A 17,989-nucleotide genomic window follows, 5' to 3' on the forward strand; every position below is an offset into this window, starting at 1 on the left:
GAGATCTTGTGCAGAGTCCGCACTCAAGGTCCACTCTGTTTCAACTGTGAACAGGTTTTCATCCATTCTGACTACACCGCCACTGTTGCCAAAGCATGGGCTGTGTTCACGGAGGTGAGGAAGCTGCTGCGTGACCAACAGGGAGTCCGGTATGGAATCTTGTTCCAGCTCGACTTCGGATCATGTACAGACAGGAGGACACGGAGTTTACTGACCCGGACAAAGCTATGACTTATGTTCGGAAGAACATCATTCAGTCCACGGAGGTAGGAGAGTGATTGTCGGACTGAAAACCCTTCAATAGGTGTGTCTCTGTTCAGGTTTACGAGTAGGTTCATCTTATTCACACCACAATGCAGAATGTTTTTTTGTACAACTCCAGAACATATGATATTGTCCTGCTCGTCTTAGTATTTCAAATTTTATTATTTGTAAGCGGACTTTATGCCTCATGGTGAGTATGAAACATAACAGATTTATTAAGAGATGGAAACCACTCTCACAGAGTCAGACCTGCAACATAATTAGGATGTCCTTTCCCAAAATGATAATATTAGTTTACTGTGTGTTATATGCAAGAATGTATTATGTTGCACTTTGGTATTCCTTTTTTTTGTTATATTAGAGGCTAGGCGGGAGTCCAAGCATCTAGTGTTACAGTTCCCCACTACAAACACTTCATGTGTGGATTTTCTCTTGAGGGATGTTTTAATCACCTTGTTCAAGTAGGTGATGGGGGGTGGGAAAATACTGGACCTGTTCACAAACTGAAACTAATTTGCCAGATTTGGATATCTGTCTACATTTATTTTTGTGTTTTGATGTTCTTGGGTTTCATGTATGGTACACATTTCTTTGTATACACATTATGGCTAACGTAAATAGTGTAAGAGGCTATGATGGCTGCCCAGTTAACTTCATAAGCTGGAATGTTAAGTCACTTAATCACCCAGCAAAGCTTAAGAGAATATTTTCACACTTAAAATGGCTTAATACAGATATCGCATTCTTACAGGAGACCCATATACGTTCCTATGACAGTCATCATCTTGTAAGGAGATGGGCAGGTCAGGTGTATCGATCCAATTTTTACTCAAAGGCAAGGGGTATTGCGATTATGATTGGTAAAGGTGTCCAATTCACGTATGTCACACGTGCAAACTGACTCTGCTGGGCGTTATGTAATTGTGGTAGGAAAATGATATACACTCCCAGTTATTCTAGCCTGTATCTACGCCCCAAACTGGGATGACCCTTCATTCTTCACTAATCTCTTTTCACAGTAACCAGATATGACAACACATTATCTTATACTTGGTGGCGACGCTAATTGTGTACTTTCCTCTGCTTTAGATCGGAGTATTTCTAAAAGGGTATCCCTGTCCAAATCAGCGCACTCTGTTCAGCTCTTCCTTAAAACTTATGGTGTAGCAGATGTGTGGTGGTTTCGTAATCCCACCTCCAGAGCATACTCCTACTTTTCCCCAGTTCATAAGACGTATTCGTGCATTGATTATATTTTCCTTGACAAAAGAATTTTGCATCTTATAAAAGAATGCGAGTATGGAGCCATAGTCATTTCAGATCACAGTCCCCTGGTTATGAAAATACATATTCCTAATACACAATTCACATACCACCAATGGTGTTTTAACCCTCTACTTCTTTCAGAAGAAGAGTTTACGAAATTTATATCAAAGGAAATTAAAGTGTTCCTTGACATTAATCAAACCCCAGGGATGTTGCCATCTATAGTATGGGAATCATTAAAGGCATATTTAAGGGGCCAAATCATTTCATACTGTGCAAATAAAAAAAAAAAAAAACTAGTTCTGAGCATCTCAAAAAGGTAACAGACTCTCGTCTGTTACTTGAGTTAGATATGTTATGTAGCCATTCCCCTTCTGCAGATATGACTAAAAAACGCCTGTCGTTACAGACAGAGTTTAATCTCTTGTCTACTCAGCAGGCGGAATACCTCATTTCTAAATCAAGACATAGCCATTATGAGCATGGGGAAAAGGCTGGACGAGTACTTGCACATCAGCTGCGCCAAAGGACTGCTAACCAAACGATCACTGCAGTCAAGGATGAGCATGGTCTAGAGTGCACTGATAATGGAAAAAGAAATTCCTGTTTCAGGAAATTTTATCAATATATATAATATATAATATATAAATTTATCAATATATACTTCGGATTCACTCTCTAATCCCTCCGTCTTGGAAGACTTTTTTAGATCCCTGAATATGCCCTTTACAGATGTAGACCTAGCTGCTGAGCTTGAGAGGGACTTTTAAGTCATGGAAATTGACTCAGCAATTAAAGCCATGCAACGTGGCAAGTCTCCTAGACCAGATGGCTTTCCAACTGATTTCTTCAAAAACATTTTCAGATCAGCTCTCTCCTTTGCTGCTATCAGTATTTGAAGAATCTTTTGCCACCAAATCCCTACCTCCAACCATGCGTCAAGCAATTATATCTCTATTCCTTAAAAATGATAAAAACCCTATGAACTGCAGTTCATATTGTCCCATTTTACTGTTGAACACGGGTGCTAAAATTGTGGCAAAGCTTTTGGCACGCCATCTTGAAAAAATTATGCCCTCTATCATCTCATCAGATGAGACAGGATTTAAAAAAGATCGTCACTCCTTTTTCAATATCAGGCGTCTCTTCAGTGTCCTATATTCTCCTGCTCCACCTGATCCTGGGAATATTGAGGTGATCCTCGCACTCGACGCCGAAAAAGCGTTTTACCGGGTGAAGTGAGACCACCTTTTCAAAACTTTAGAAGCTTTCCATTTTGGCCCAAAATTCATTTCCTGGATTAAAATTTTATACACTCTCCCATTGGCTGTGGTACGCACCAGTAACAACTTATCCCCATACTTTGAGCTGAAACGAGGTACAAGGCAGGGATGTCCTCTGTCACCACTTTTATTTGCCATAGCACTTGAGCCGCTTGCAATAGCCGTGAGGCAGCACCCTACCATCAAGGGAATTCACAGGGTGGGTTCAGAGCATAAAGTTTCACTTCATGCTGATGATATGCTACTGTTTATATCAGATCCTCTCTCAAGCCTTCCTGAACTACTAACTCTGCTCACTAAATTTGGGAAAATATCTGGCTATAAAGTCAATCTTCAGAAAAGTGAACTTATGCTGATTAAATCTGTGGATGGGTCATTTTTTGGGTCGGCTCCATTCAAAATTAGCCCTAAAAAATTTAAATATCTAGATATATGGGTCACACGTGACCACAAGGATCTCTATAAAGCCAATTACCAACCTCTATTGCATAATCTTAAGCAAGACTTGGCACAAAAAATCACCCAGAATTAACAAAAATATATTATAGAGTATATTACACAATGGGAGGTATGGCACTTCCAAATTTCTTATACTACTACTGGGCTGCTAATATTAGAGCATTGTTATATTGGATGAGGAATGATGTCATTAGTCCTGAGTGGACGGTATTAGAGAGGGGATCTGTTGGATCTAGTTCTTTGGTAGTTTTATTGTGCTCTAAATTACCACTTAAACAGCCTATCTCAACCTTTACCAGTTGTTATCCACTCTGTTAAAATTTGGAACCAATTTAGACGGACCTTTAATCTCACTGATCTCTCATATGCCGCACCAGTGACAAGGAATCATATGTTTACTCCATCAATGATAGACAGAACTTTTGATATCTGGTCAAGAAATGGAATGGGTGCACTATCCGATCTCTACATTGATAATAGATTTGCCTCTTTTGTACAGTTGTCACAAAAATGTAATCTTCATAAATCTCATTTCTTCAGGTACTTACAGGTGAGAGACTTTGTAGCCTCTAATTCTGACTGCTTCCCATTATGTCCTTCTGTAACGCTACTAAATGTAATTCTTAAATGCAAAGTTGACACAAAAAAGTTATAAGCAGAATCTACACAACGCTTAACTTGCATAACCTGAACAGTCTGGATGGTCTACGAAAAAAGTGGGAAGCAGACCTAGAGGAAACAATTCCAGAAGCAATATCAGAAAAAATCATACAGAGAATATACTCTTCCTCAATATGCCTTAGGCACTTTGTGATTCAGTTTAAAGTAGTGCATCGTCTTCATTGGTCCAGAGACAGATTATCCAAGATTAAACCAGATATTGACCCTACATGTGATCGATGCAGACAGGCTCCTGCTACATTGCTACATATGTTTTGGTCGTGTCCCAGGCTGCATAATTTTTGGCAATCCATTTTTGAGGCATTCTCTAAAATATGTGGGGTAATAGTGCACCCATCCCCACTGATCTCATTGTTTGGTGTGACTCCGGTGGATGCTCCTTTCATCGGACGTTGTATGAATACGATGGCCTTCTGCTGTTTGTTAGCTAGGCGCCAAGTTTTATTTAAATGGAAGGATGCTCTCCCTCCCACATATGGACAGGATCAGAGAGGTTATGCACCATATTCATCTAGAAAAAATTAGAAATACCATTAGGGGTTCCACCAGAAAATTCTATGCCATTTGGCAGCCATTTATTTGCTTTATAGAAGGTATGGAAGCTACCAACATATCTGTGTGACTCAAATATCTGTGTACCTTTCTGCTTTGTTATATTTATTTATTACCTCCGCGAGGAGGTATTGTGATTGCTTTGCTTTGTGTGCATGCGTGCCTGCATGTTTGTTTGTTAGTAAAATAACTCAAAAAGTTATGGATGGATTTTCATAAAATTTTCAGGAAATGTTGATACTGGCACAAGGAAGAAATTAATTTTGGTGGTGATCGGGGTGGGGCACACACAGATCTGTCTTGGCGCTCTCCGAGTGCGTTTCTTGTTTTTACTTTATTTTTAATTGTCTTTCCCCTTATTTATTTATTTATTTAAGTGTATATGAATGTGCGTGTGTGCATATGTGTACATATATATAATATGTGTGTGTGTGTGTGTGTGTGTGTGTGTATGTATATATGTTTGTGTATGTATATGTGTGTATATATATGTCTCTACATGTATGTGTTTGAAGGGGGTTTGTATATTTCTGTCTGTAAGTGTATTATGTCTGGATGTAGATGGATTGGTCTGGGTCTGGTGCTTGGGGTGGGTGGGATGGGTGGGAGTGCAGGGGAATGGGAATTGGATGCAGCGGTTTCATGTTTAAGTTGTATGTTTTTGTGGATTTGAAAACTGAGAATAAAAAAAGTCCTTGAGCCAAAAAAAAAAATACATAAAAATATCGACACTATGAATTAATATGCTGGCTGTTCCTCTGTTTTAATTAAACTGGCCTGGTTGACAAAATAACACATGTTGAACAATGAAATGACAGCAACTGGATCAACAACCCATGATATCTGTACCAATGTCATAAGACATAAAAGGCAAACAGTGCACAAACAGCGACACGCTTCTCGAAAAGTGCAACATGAAAAACGAACCACCTGATCCCTAGAGCAGTAGCATAATTATTTGAAATCCCATTTTAGACTTAAAGCTGGTTTTTCACCTGGTCCAATTTATGATCAGCTCATCATCAAGCTCTGCAGAAGACTAATAACGATGTAATGGCTTCCAGGTGTGATGGAAGAGGGAAATATCTAAAACATGCAGGATACCGGCCCTCGAGAACCAGAGTTGGACACCCCTGCATTAGAAGTAGCCCCTCCTCTCCCACTGAAACATAAAATCAACCATTGAAATGGTAAATTGTAAAATACAATGTCAAAATAACCTTTCCCACAAACAGCTAGATCTACAAAGTTCCAGACAAATCAAGCTGACTTCAGAGATTAAATCTCAACTGCAGCTCAGTTTGTGATTTGGAGCAAAAGATGCAACTGCCCGTATGTACAAGTTAAAATGGTGGCCCTTCACAACTCAGTGGAGAAAAAAAGGAGAGATCATGGCTAAAACTTAGTGATTTAAAACCATTCACCTTAAACTTTTTCATACTTTGGACAATGTCTACAAATTTGAAGAATATACTTAACATTTTATAATTATGTAATAAAACTTAAATCATTTAAGTACATTGTAATTAAAGCATTTTAGTATATACAAAGTCTGGGCTTACAGTGCAGCATCATTTAACCTTATTTTAAATATGATTATTGGTCTAGAGTTAAACCATCAGTGCCTCCCTGATTATTCTCAGACTATATATATCAATCCTTTTTTATATCAATCTTACACTAACATGTTTTGGAAAACAGATTTTTCTTTTCCCCACGTTCAATCTTTAAATGTTTGAAACATTTGCATCAGCTACTGGTCTTGTTTTGCTTCTATGTTTAACGACTATGAAAACAATCATGGGTTGCAGCTCTGTTCAGCTGCCCAGCATGACCACAAAACAATGTCATCGTTTAGCCTGAAGCTGGGCTTATACTGTGCTATTTTGTTCTGTCCCAGATTAAACGCATTGTTTTAATGTTTTAATGGTGCTGCTGTAATGTGACATTTCAGATTTCTATTTGGTTGTCTTAAACATCATATGTGCATTGTCAATGCGATCATTTTTTCAAAGTAGTTTGAAGTAGTTTAAACTGTGTAGAGTCTATGTTTTTTGTTTTGTTTCCATTTGACATTTTCTAGTATTAAGACCACGACAACACAAAGGTATGGAGTCAAGACCAAGACCATTGAGGGTGAGGACGAATCAAGACAGAGAACAGACTGGCAGGCTGGTTTCGACCAGTTTTAAATGTGAAGTGTCATGAGAGAACTTTTGTTATGATTTGGCACTATATAAATAAAATTTGATTGATTGATCAATCAATCAAACAACAAAAAAGTTTTCTTAAGTTTTTCTCAAGCATTCCAGATAGATCTGGTTTAAGGAGTGACATGATTCCTTTTAACAGCAAGGAGCAGAATCACAAGATTGAGGATGAATCACTCATCACAAAAAGGTTTCACACCTAAAAGAAATGCTTGAAAGATGTTTTTCAAGTCACAGTGGTGATGTTAACAAATAAATCAGAAAACACAACTGAGATTTAGCGATATCCTGCAACTCTGGTCTGAACTGGTCATGAAATAAAGAAAGATCCTACTCCTTAAAATATCCAGATATTGAAATGTTTAAAAACAATGCAAATACTTTCCAATAAAGAAGAAAAACTTTCTGTTTATATAATTATGTAATTAATAGATTGTAATATAAGAGCATTGTTTATACTGTAACTGTAGTTGTGCTTCTGTTTTTGCAGTCAAACTATGGAATGAATTTAGTAATGAGTTTCAAAAGAGTCTTTAAATATATGGGATTATAAGTAAGTGATTTAAAATGCAAAATAATTAAGGACTAAAATTTAATGTAGATTTAGCTATATGGTTATATTGTGTTGGTATTGTTGGATGGAACCAGAAAAAGCATGAATAAGCTTTTTTTTTGGTTATTGGTTGTGAGAAATAATCTTTGTTCTGTATATGCACGTAATTGAAAAAAAAAATATATTCATGTAGTACCCAAGAATGAGGCAAGACCAAGTAAAAATTCAATGAGATGAGACCAAGACCTCTAAAAACTGGTTTTAGAACATAAACTGGTAGTTTGTAAAGCAGTGCTTTCAAAGATTTTCAAAGATTCAAAGATTTGTCTGAAAACTCAGTATTAAAAGAACATTACCTTAAAAATTAACTAGATACCTGGACAAGTCACCACCTTTTTCATTACAGTTAACTTCTGAGTACGTACATTAAACTGTTCATTTCACAGGCCAGTCTCTCTCAAACACATACAATCCCTTTTGCCTCCTTCCCGCCATCATCAGTGATGTTCTTGTTCTTGATCATACAGCATACATCACAACTGAAACCCAGTGCTCTCTGTAAGATGTTGTCTCCTTTTGTTGTTGTTTGATGCCTCTGATGAGAGGACATAACAGACGCAACTTCGTTTACTGTAATAACATGTTTTTGCTAAACCCATAGTCACTGCAGGAGACGGGCATGGTGGTAAATACAGTCAGTTGATGGTAACGAGCTGATGCACTGGTTTCAGTGTAAATATGTCAAAAAAAAACAAATGAGGGAATATGTTTGGTCAGAATGACATTCATCCTCCACTTCACAGACTGGATAGTCAACATTACATTTACATGCTTTATGCCTGTTTATGTATGTACTAAACAATGTACCCAAAACTAGATAAGCTAGATAACTGAAAACACTATGTGTCAGATGTAAAACAAAATTTTGATTTGCTTTTAATCCAGTACCTTTAAGATCATTAAATGTTTCTTAATGAATTTATATTTAAACAATTGTGATTTGGTCTTGTCTGATTTTATGATACTATAGTAGTACATAGATGTCTAAGTAACACTGGGATCTTTAAATCTAACTATATTTTAATAACACTGTTGTTAACTCTAACTGTTAATCAAACTGATGGAAAACAAGTACTTCTTATTCTCCTGATCAGATTACTATCAAGTGGCAGAAATAGTACTGCCTTTAACCAAACTCAAGCAAACCATCTGAAATACAACAAAACATTTCTCTTTACGACAGGTTAAGTGACAAGAAAATCTCATAAAACAATCTGGTGTTTGTTGTCAACAGCTGTGAACAGTCTACTGTGGAGCAGTGGTGGATCTAGTAAATTTTACATGGGGTGGTAATGGGGTAGCAGGAGGTCTTGTCAGGGTGGCATAGAAACGTCCTCACCGCAATAAATGGAATCTCCATATATGTTTAGATGGAGTCAATAACACTTTAAAACTATTTTTTAATTGTTATGCAATAGAGTAGAAATTTGCTTCATCTTTACTCTTATCATAATTACTGATAAAATAATAAACATGTAAAGCAGGGGTGGGCAACTCCGGTCCTCGAGGGCTGGTATCCTGCATGTTTTAGATATTTCCCTCTTCCAGCACACCTGGAAGCCATTACATCATTATCAGGCTTCTTCAGAGCGTGATAATGAACTGATCATTAATTGAACCAGGTGTGCTGGAAGAGGGAAATATCTAAAACATGCAGGATATCGGCCCTCGAGGACCAGAGTTGCCCACCCCTGATGAAAACCTTTGACATATCTAACCTCACACAACAGCTTTTAGTGAAACCATGTTATTTTATTGAGTAACATGTTACTGTATGTCACTGCACTGGAATCTAAATGGAAAATGAAACTATATTGTGTGGTCTAGATGAAATATAGGTGGATCCCCTGACTCCCTTCCATCATTCTGTCCATCTGCCTCCTCATCATCTGCTTCTGTCCTGTCAGAAACCGACACTTCCTCATTTTCATCCCTTACATCAGGGGTATTCAAATCCGGTCCTCGAGGGCTGGTATCCTGCATGTTTTAGATATTTCCCTCTTCCAGCACACCTGGTTCAATTAATGATCAGCTCATCATCAAGCTCTGCAGAAGCCTGATAATGATGTAATGGCTTCCAGGAGTGGTGGAAGTGGGAATTATCTAAAACATGCAGGATACCAGCCCTCAAGGTCCAGATTTGAATACCCTGCCTTACATTAACATCATCTATTTCCTCTTCTTCACTTCCTTCCTGGTCGGTTCCTCTCTTCAGCTCTGACCCTCCTGGTTTCTCTACCATTCTTTCTTCTCCTTCATTTCTTTCCTTCTCTTCCTCCTGCTCATTCCTTATTTTTTTTACCCAATATAACTAGCGATTATGCTACTTTTACTTTTTCTTTTCCTTGTGGCCTGCAAATGCCAAGATATTAAAATTTCAAGGTTAAAATCCTTGTATTTTTCTCCCTGTATTTGTTATTTTCCCAGTTTGACATTAAGTATGTAACCTGGCTTAAATGTATAGGCTTATTGCTGTGATACTGGTCACACTGTCACTAAAACTGAAGCCCCTGAAACAGCGACCCTCTGAATTCAAACATACCAGTTTACATATCTAAATGCTTCATAGACTGTTTATTATAATCAGCTGACAAACCAAAGGGGAAATGCTCCAACAAATCACATGCAACTGAGTAATTTTTGGCTAATGATGAATGAACATAATGTAACCTTTAGTGTATATTCCATTTATTACATATTTAACTTGACTTTAACTTTGTGTGATAGGGAAACTGACTTCACCAGGTGAAAGCTGGGCAGCTCAGTTGCTCCACCTGCGGGTTACAGACTCGTACCATGTGTGTGTGGCGCAGGAGCTCCGTGCATTTAATGCAGGGGCGGAGCTAAGTATTTAGGGGCCTAAGATAATTACCTCCGCCAAGGAGGTTATGTTTTTGCCAGGGTTTGTTTGTTTGTCTGTCCGTTAGTGTGCAACATAACTCAAAAAGCTATGGACAGATTTTGATGAAATTTTCAGGTTTGTTGGAAATGGGATAAGGAAGAATAATAAAATTTTGGTGGTGATCGGGGGTGGGGGGGGCCCACGGGGGGGGCCACTGATCAGCCTTGGCGGAGGTCTGCGCTCTCCGAGTGCTTCTACAGTGCAGACCTCCGCCAAGGCTGATCAGTGGCCCCCCCCGTGGGCCCCCCCACCCCCGATCACCACCAAAATTTAAGCATTTCTTCCTTATCCCAGTTCCAAAAACCCTGAAAATTTCATCAAAATCTGTCCATAACTTTTTGAGTTATGTTGCACACTAACGGACAGACAAACAAACAGACAGACAGACAGACAGACAAACCCTGGGTGGGGGGGGCCCACGGGGGGGGCCATTGATCAGCCTTGGCGGAGGTCTGCGCTCTCCGAGTGCTTCTAGTTTTATAATTATAATTTTTTGGTGAAATCATCTTTTATTTCAATTCTTTGAGAGGCTTTTGGGAATAGTGCTGATTTGTTTTGTTTAGCAGAGTTTTTAGAACATAAGTTAGAGGGGCAGCTGGGGGGCAAGACTCTACAACGGGGGGGTAGTTGCCCCGCCCTTGCACCCCTCCTGCCGTGGAGTCAAGGAGACAACACCAAGGAGATCACACTTCAGTAGATGAACACAGAGCTTGATGAGTCCTTATAAGTTGAAAATTTATGATGACCAGAGGACACATGACAGAGAAAAGTTGCTAAATTTTAGCTGATGAAAGAGGTGATGCCAAAAACCAGAAGGAAATATGAAGGAAATGTCCACTATATAGCCTAACACCTGTTTCTCCTATCCATCATTTAATGCCTGTTGGTTGATTGCCAAACCAGCCTACAGGTGTAATAATGCCACCAATGGACTGGATTTGGTACGCTCTACTTTATGGCACATTATGTTACACTAAGGAGCATCTGCTGAGTCGATGCCTAGTGGTAAAATTTAGTACTGGTTTAAAAAAATTTACACTGGCAGAACATATGTTTTTGTAACATCCAGATTTTCATACCTCTTTCTGGCTGTTAAAAGTTTTATAAATATCATAAAAACCTGATGACAAAAAGTATAATATCCAGCCTTTTATTGCAGTTATAGGCGTCCTGTCAGCAGTTTTACAGACATCTGGCAAAATGTTTTTTATTTGGAATTGGATATTTTCGCTACAGTGCCATGAGAATTCACTGTGGTATCAGTCACAGCTCAAAGAGGCAGTATCGTACCCAGTTCTTCTAATACATCCACAGATGGAAGCTCATATTCCATCGCTGGGTGACATGACCTGAGATTTCCATGCAACAGAGGAGACCTTGTACAGCAGAGGGGCCATCACTCAACACTGAGGCTTATGAGAGTGTGAGTCCATGTGGATATGAGAGGAATCAGATGGCTCAAGTTTCTCCCAGTCCACATAAACCCTGGTCAATCCTCTCCAATGCTCTGAACAGACAAATGAGCAGACAGTGGAAGTGCAGCCAGAGGCATTCTTAAAAAGACTAACATCATCAGAAACACTTGCAACTTAAGTGAAATGTACTGAAATTTAAAAGGAAGAAAGTGTTACTACTGTCCTTTAACATTTTTATCATGAGTAAAAGTTTTGGTCCTTCTCCAGGAACAATGGTTCCAATGTATTAAAAATAATCACTGAGCTTTACTAAACATCACATTTGTTTTGCCTTGACACATTCAGTGTATGCAATGGTAGAATAAGTATTTATTAAGGCAACAGTGGATTTTGAAAATTATGCCTATGTGTAATACAACGGCGGCTGCTCGTCTTTCAGAGAGGAAGCTCATTGTCGGCTTACATCAAAAAAAAAAAAAAAAAAAAATTGTCAAGTTATTTAAACATACATTCGGCCCTCCGTTCCTTCTAAGAAATGGTCCAGTGACTTATCGTACCAAGTAGGTGTCTTTTCCAGGGGCTGGACCAGTGTCCTCTCAATGTCCAGCAGAGCTGGGCTGCTTAGATTGCCTTGGCCCAGTGTGTTGCGAGTATAAGACTTCAGCCTTTTTAAACAAGAGATGCTCCTTTCACTCCGACCTAGCCGACAGTTTAATTGATTTAACTATCTACAAAATGATATTCAACTCGAACAAGAAATGATTAAATTATGTAACTGAAACAAGAAAAGGCTGAAATTATGTTAAATTGAAACAAGGAAGTACAATGAGTGTGTTTTATTTACAGTGCAAGACATGAACGAGTAATTTTGTAGTGGCTTCTCTCTTGATTTCACAGCAGAATGCACGGCAGTATTAAACTGAACTCTGTCAGTGAAGGAGTAGATCTCAAAATAGCTGTCAATCAAACGGGATTCAGCCTTTCGACTGATCCTCCAATCAGCACGTGGGATTCTGGCGTCCAGCCAGCTGAGCTCCGCCCACAGCTCCATTCACCCCCAGAGACGCCCAGCATCTACGGGCAAATGCACTGAGCAGAGATCACATGAGAAAACAGCGCAACGGGAATGTATGAGAAGTGAACAACATTGCGTCCGTTGATTTGTGATAAAGCTGATTCTGAACAAACTCATCTTTAAGATGAACGTGTTCTAACACATTTGTAGTCAATAAAATGTCAACACAACCATACACATTTAACCATTTAATTTTCATAATTTTAGGGGAAGCCAGGCTTCGCTTGCAGTCTATGAGAAATTGCCACCGGTGTAATACATGCAATATATATGCCTGATATTAAATATTTCTTTCACTTCATCTCAAAGTGGCTATCTCCTAATTTAAGTCAAATAATTACAAATAAACTAAACTGAATCACTGACATCAAAGTCAGTAATCAATCAGTAAATCTGGTTGTGAACATTTGAAACCAATTTAAACAAAAAAAAAAAAAAATGTAGGTATTAGTATCTTACAAATATTATTTTGGGTTACTGTTTACACCAAAGTCAGGTATTTCCATCAGCAATGTCTGTTGATACCAGTAGTTTGTCCTATTAGTATTGTTACTCAGTCAAATCATTGATTGGATTAAATGGTTTATCTGTACTATTCTGCCCACATTTTGATGAAAATCTAACCATTTGTTGTTGATCTATTCTTTCTTATGTTACTAATGGTGACTGTAAGGGTTTTTCTTAACTGGGGAACAGGGGCGCTGCGCCCTCATGCTTTTGGCTAGCGCCCCCTTACCGAAATTTACAACATTATTACACTTCTAACAGAAGAATAAGTTACTCTTCGATTGGTTGTAGGGGTGAAACAATTCCTCAAGTAATTCAAGTACCACTCGGATTGCAAAAAATGATTGGGGAATATTCTCTGCCTCGAGGAATAGCTTATTAATTGTAAGCTCAAAGCACAGCATTTCGCAAGGACTATTTATATGTGTCACAACGCGCCTACGTTACTCACCGCAAAGGAAGATGAAGAGGACGTGGAAGTGTTCTGATGAAGCAGCGGGGAAAATAGAAGAAGCGAGCATAGACAGGCGAGTCCATACGCAATAATGACTAAAGACAAAAAAACACATAAAAAAGACAGAAAATGCCATCAGTGTGGAAGGATTTCAGACTGAACAGCAAGGTAAACACCGTGTCATATGTCCGTTGAAACACTGCCCTTCCATAAAACAACATCACATGTAGCATCTTCTCATAAAACACTCAGAATGCAGTGGAGGACCCGAGATAAAATAGAATTAACATAGCGCAAATCAACGAGATTAACGTCAATATACCTTACTAACATAACGTTAGCCCTGTGGAGGGCTAGGTTTCTGTTAATTATGGCTACTGTCGAATTTGTGGATAGTTTATTATGATTTTCACAAGCACAGATTTAGGCAGCAAGCCGTGATTTGCACAGTTAATTTCCCAAAAGCACGGCCAAAATGGTGCACGGGTAGGTGAAAGTTTTCTCTTACCTTGTCACGGCCGAATTTTGGCAAAATCCAACTACATTTTGCTAAAATGAAGCGAATCATCCATTAACTGGACGCACGTGTGTGTGTGTGTGTGTATGGGGGGTTGTAGGTTATGAGACAGACAGATAAGGTGGGGGGGGCATTGCCTTGATTCTCCTGAATATAGAAGAAATGTGTAAAACTGTTCATGCATGGACTCGTTCCAAGTTCCCATTCAAATGTTCTTGCCTCTTTTATGCCACAACAAATTCCTGTTAACTCTAAATTGAAAATTCTGAAACTTACAGCTGCCAAAGTTAAGTTGCACATCAAAAAGGCAATGTTTATGCCTTTTTGAAAATGTATTAATGCCTTATATGTTTGATACTTACAAGAAATACTAAGTTGAAAGTAATTAAATTTTATTTATTTTTATTTGTATTTGTAATTGCCTCTCTGAAAATGTCTCTAGTCAAGAAAATACCTTTTGTTGCATATGCACAATATGAATGTAACAAATAAAACTGTTAAATATCAAAAAAAAATCAAAAAGGAAACCAATTAGTCCTTCATTATTAAGTGAAATACCTTGTTTCCTCTTGTGTGCTCTTTAACCCAGCAAAAATAAGTTTTATCCGATTACTCAATTAATCGAAGGAATTTTCAGTAGAATACTCGAATACTAAAATATTCGATAGCTGCAGCCCAATTGGTTGCTTTAAAAAATTGCAGGAGGGCCACTAGAGTTACAATATCCCTCTCAGATAGCCTCAGAATGTTCCATTTTTACCTCAGTTTTTCAAAAGGGAAACCCCCCCTTCCGCACCATCCCCCCTGCTTGGTTGCTTCGCTCCCTCGCCTACCTGTGCTCCCTCTTACAAATTTTTTTTTAGAAAAAACCCTGACGACTGTATTTCTTAAATATGCATCTCTGGGTTTCAGTTAGCAAATCTTATCCCTCATAAAATTTATTTAAAACCGATACATTAAAACCTTGCTGGTTAGTTACGTTACTTACTTCAAATGAAGTTGTAACATGGTCAGTTGTAAGAATCTAAAGGAGTTTTAGTTTTACTGCAGATGTAAACTAACTCAAACAGGGCTTTGAACCAGATAAAGTTGAGGACTTCAAGTCATCAATCAATATTTTTTAAAAATTGACATCAACCTAAAAATCCCACACAGCTGCCATCAGTAGCATGTGTGTATAGTTGTTTGGATATAAAATAATGATTTTTATTACTAACAAAATGTTGACTTCATTTCTTCCAATAAACAGAAAAATATGGCAGTTTTAAGTAAATTCAGCCACATTACCATTTGTTTTTGTTCAATCTGTTGAAACTGTTTTGAGGTCACTGTCATTCTTTCATCAACTGAGGCATGTATTATACTTGGATCATGCTTGGATTCAAGATACTGGACTGTAATTATGTTATTATGTCATATGTGGTAAAATGCACACCAGACTGGTGAAAAAAAAAATACCGCAGGAAACCATGATGAGTCCCATTGTTGTAATTTTCAAAAGTAGTGATGGTGTAGGAGATTGTTCTGAAGCAGTGTTTTCATAAAAATTCACCATCCTCCCTGAAACTAGCAGCACTAATTCAAGAAACCATTACTTGCGTAAAGTTTAAGAGAATAGAGAGAATATGGGAAGTTACATGTGCAATGTTAGCCAACCTGGGGCTCGTTTCTGCACTAGTTCATTAAATCGTTAAGCCCAGCGCAACACATTTTGCGCTATCCCGTTTCTGGGCTCGCTCTTTGTTCGTTAACAACTAGTGCAACGCAAAATGCGTTCATTCGTTAGTTCATTAACCCCAACGCAACGCAAAATGCGCTATCCCGTTTCTGGGCTAGTTGGTTAAAAGTGAGCGCTCGCCCAGTTCCTCGTTAAAGAGCTGATTTTAACACGGAGCTCAGAGGTCCGCGTTAGAAAGAGGACGTATTCTTGTAGATTCATTTCACTTCGTTTCTGTCATGTATTTCCTTTGAAATATTATTTATGTTTGTAGAAGAAGATTTTAACACAAGTCTGACAATATCTTTAATGATATCAGATTTTTTCCATCGACATTTTGCACTGATAAAAACGAATCTACCAAGTGAGGACTGATCCGCTCACTGAAATTTTATTTCTATGGATTTATGGATAAATAGAAAAGCAGACCTCCGCCAAGGCAGATCAGTGCCTCCCCGGAGAGCGCAGACCTTCGCCAAGGCAGATCAGTGCCCCCCTGCCCCCCATCACCACCAAAATTTTATAATTTTTTCTTGTGCCGTAATCAACATTTCCTGAAATTTTCATTCAAATCCGTCCGGGTTATCTTGCACACGGACAGACAGACAGACAGACAAACCAAACGCCGGGAAAACATAACCTCCTTGGCGGAGGTAAATGTAGATTAGTTCAGGACAAAGTGTGTGTGGCTTTGAGAGATGAATGAATGAATGAATAAGAACCGTATGGGACCAGTGCCAGTGAACTGGTGACACACACACCAGCAGGGGTGTGTGTGCCTGTGCGTGCGCCTAATGAGATATGAGCGCGTGGATGAGAAGAACGGAACAGAGTTCCGTTTTTCTATACAATCTGTTTGTCCTGTTGTTGCCGTGGTTACGACCAACAGTGACCATTTAGAGTTCTGTTAATAAAGTCACCAATGCAGAATAACTGGTGTCATCCTTAGACGTCCAGCCAGACCATATGTATGTGTAAATAATTCAGTTCAGAGTGTGCGTGTGTGTGTGTGTGTGGCGGGGGTGCAGACAGCTGAGGGGGTCCATCTAGAGTCAGATGAGGGTGAGGAGGTCCATCCAAACAGGTGAGGGTAAGGGAGGAAGTCACAGATCCGGGCTCACAGATATCCTATAATACTTCTTCATTCTAACCATAATGCTGTAAGATGACTGGAAACAGTGGGAGCAGAGGCATTCATTCTGGGTTAAATAGTGAACGCACCTGTTTAGCGCACCCTTCAATGCAAATAGTGAGTGAACAATGGCTTAGCGAATGAAACGAGCGCAGAAACAGATTTTGGGTTCATTAAGCCTCTGCATTCGCTGACCCATCGTTCGCTCTCTATTTGCGCTGAGGGGCATGCAAACGGCTGCGTTCACTATTTAACCCAGAAACGCACCCCTGGTTAAAAGAGAACAAAGTGGACTACAGTCTGTTTTGCACAGTGTCAGGGATGATCACAAAAGACAGAGGAAAAAGGGAGACTGATAAGAAACTAATTCAGAATACCTCCTCCAGCTGGCAGGCCTTGATGACTGAGGTGTATCGGTACTCATCGTACGTCAGGCCGAACAGGATGTTGTCACGGATTGTCCCAGGCATGATCCAAGATGTCTGAGGTGAGAAGGAAATTCGCCCACTGTGCCGGATTTTACCCTCTGATGGAACCAGCTCTCCGAGGATCATCATGAGCAGGGAGCTCTGGAGATAACCACGGCTTTAATGTGAAGTATGAAGAGGACTAGAGTTTTATTGGATGTTAGACATACCTTCCCTGAGCCGGTGGATCCTGCCACTGCTAGCATCTTTCCCTTCTCCAGATGCAGGGTAATATTTTTGAGGACAGGCGTGACATAAAGGTTGGTGAAGAAGAGGCCAGCATCTCCATTTGGGTGTCGGTTTGCCTTGTTCTCCGCTTGATCTTCTCAAACAGCTCACCATACCCTGCAGAGATAAAGCCACCATAATTTAGGTGAATTCTCATCCTAAAGTCTTGGACTATAAATGGATGAGACAGAAGAATAAATCCCCATCCTCCTCATCATCCACATGAACAGTAGGTAGGTAGGTTTTA

At 39.1% G+C, this 17,989-nt stretch overlaps 1 protein-coding gene across 1 annotated transcript in view; it reads right to left on the bottom strand.

Moving 5' to 3' along the window:
* The window catches only part of cftr (CF transmembrane conductance regulator), a 132,868-nt gene that overhangs the window by 67,667 nt on the left and 47,212 nt on the right, over positions 1–17,989 (bottom strand). The window contains 3 exon segments of the mRNA XM_030135578.1: positions 17,425–17,616; positions 17,685–17,830; positions 17,833–17,859. Of these exon segments, the coding sequence (XP_029991438.1) occupies positions 17,425–17,616; positions 17,685–17,830; positions 17,833–17,859 (365 nt within the window).

Source organism: Sphaeramia orbicularis, chromosome 6, assembly GCF_902148855.1.
Source record: "Sphaeramia orbicularis chromosome 6, fSphaOr1.1, whole genome shotgun sequence".
In the NCBI taxonomy this organism is placed as follows: domain Eukaryota; kingdom Metazoa; phylum Chordata; class Actinopteri; order Kurtiformes; family Apogonidae; genus Sphaeramia; species Sphaeramia orbicularis.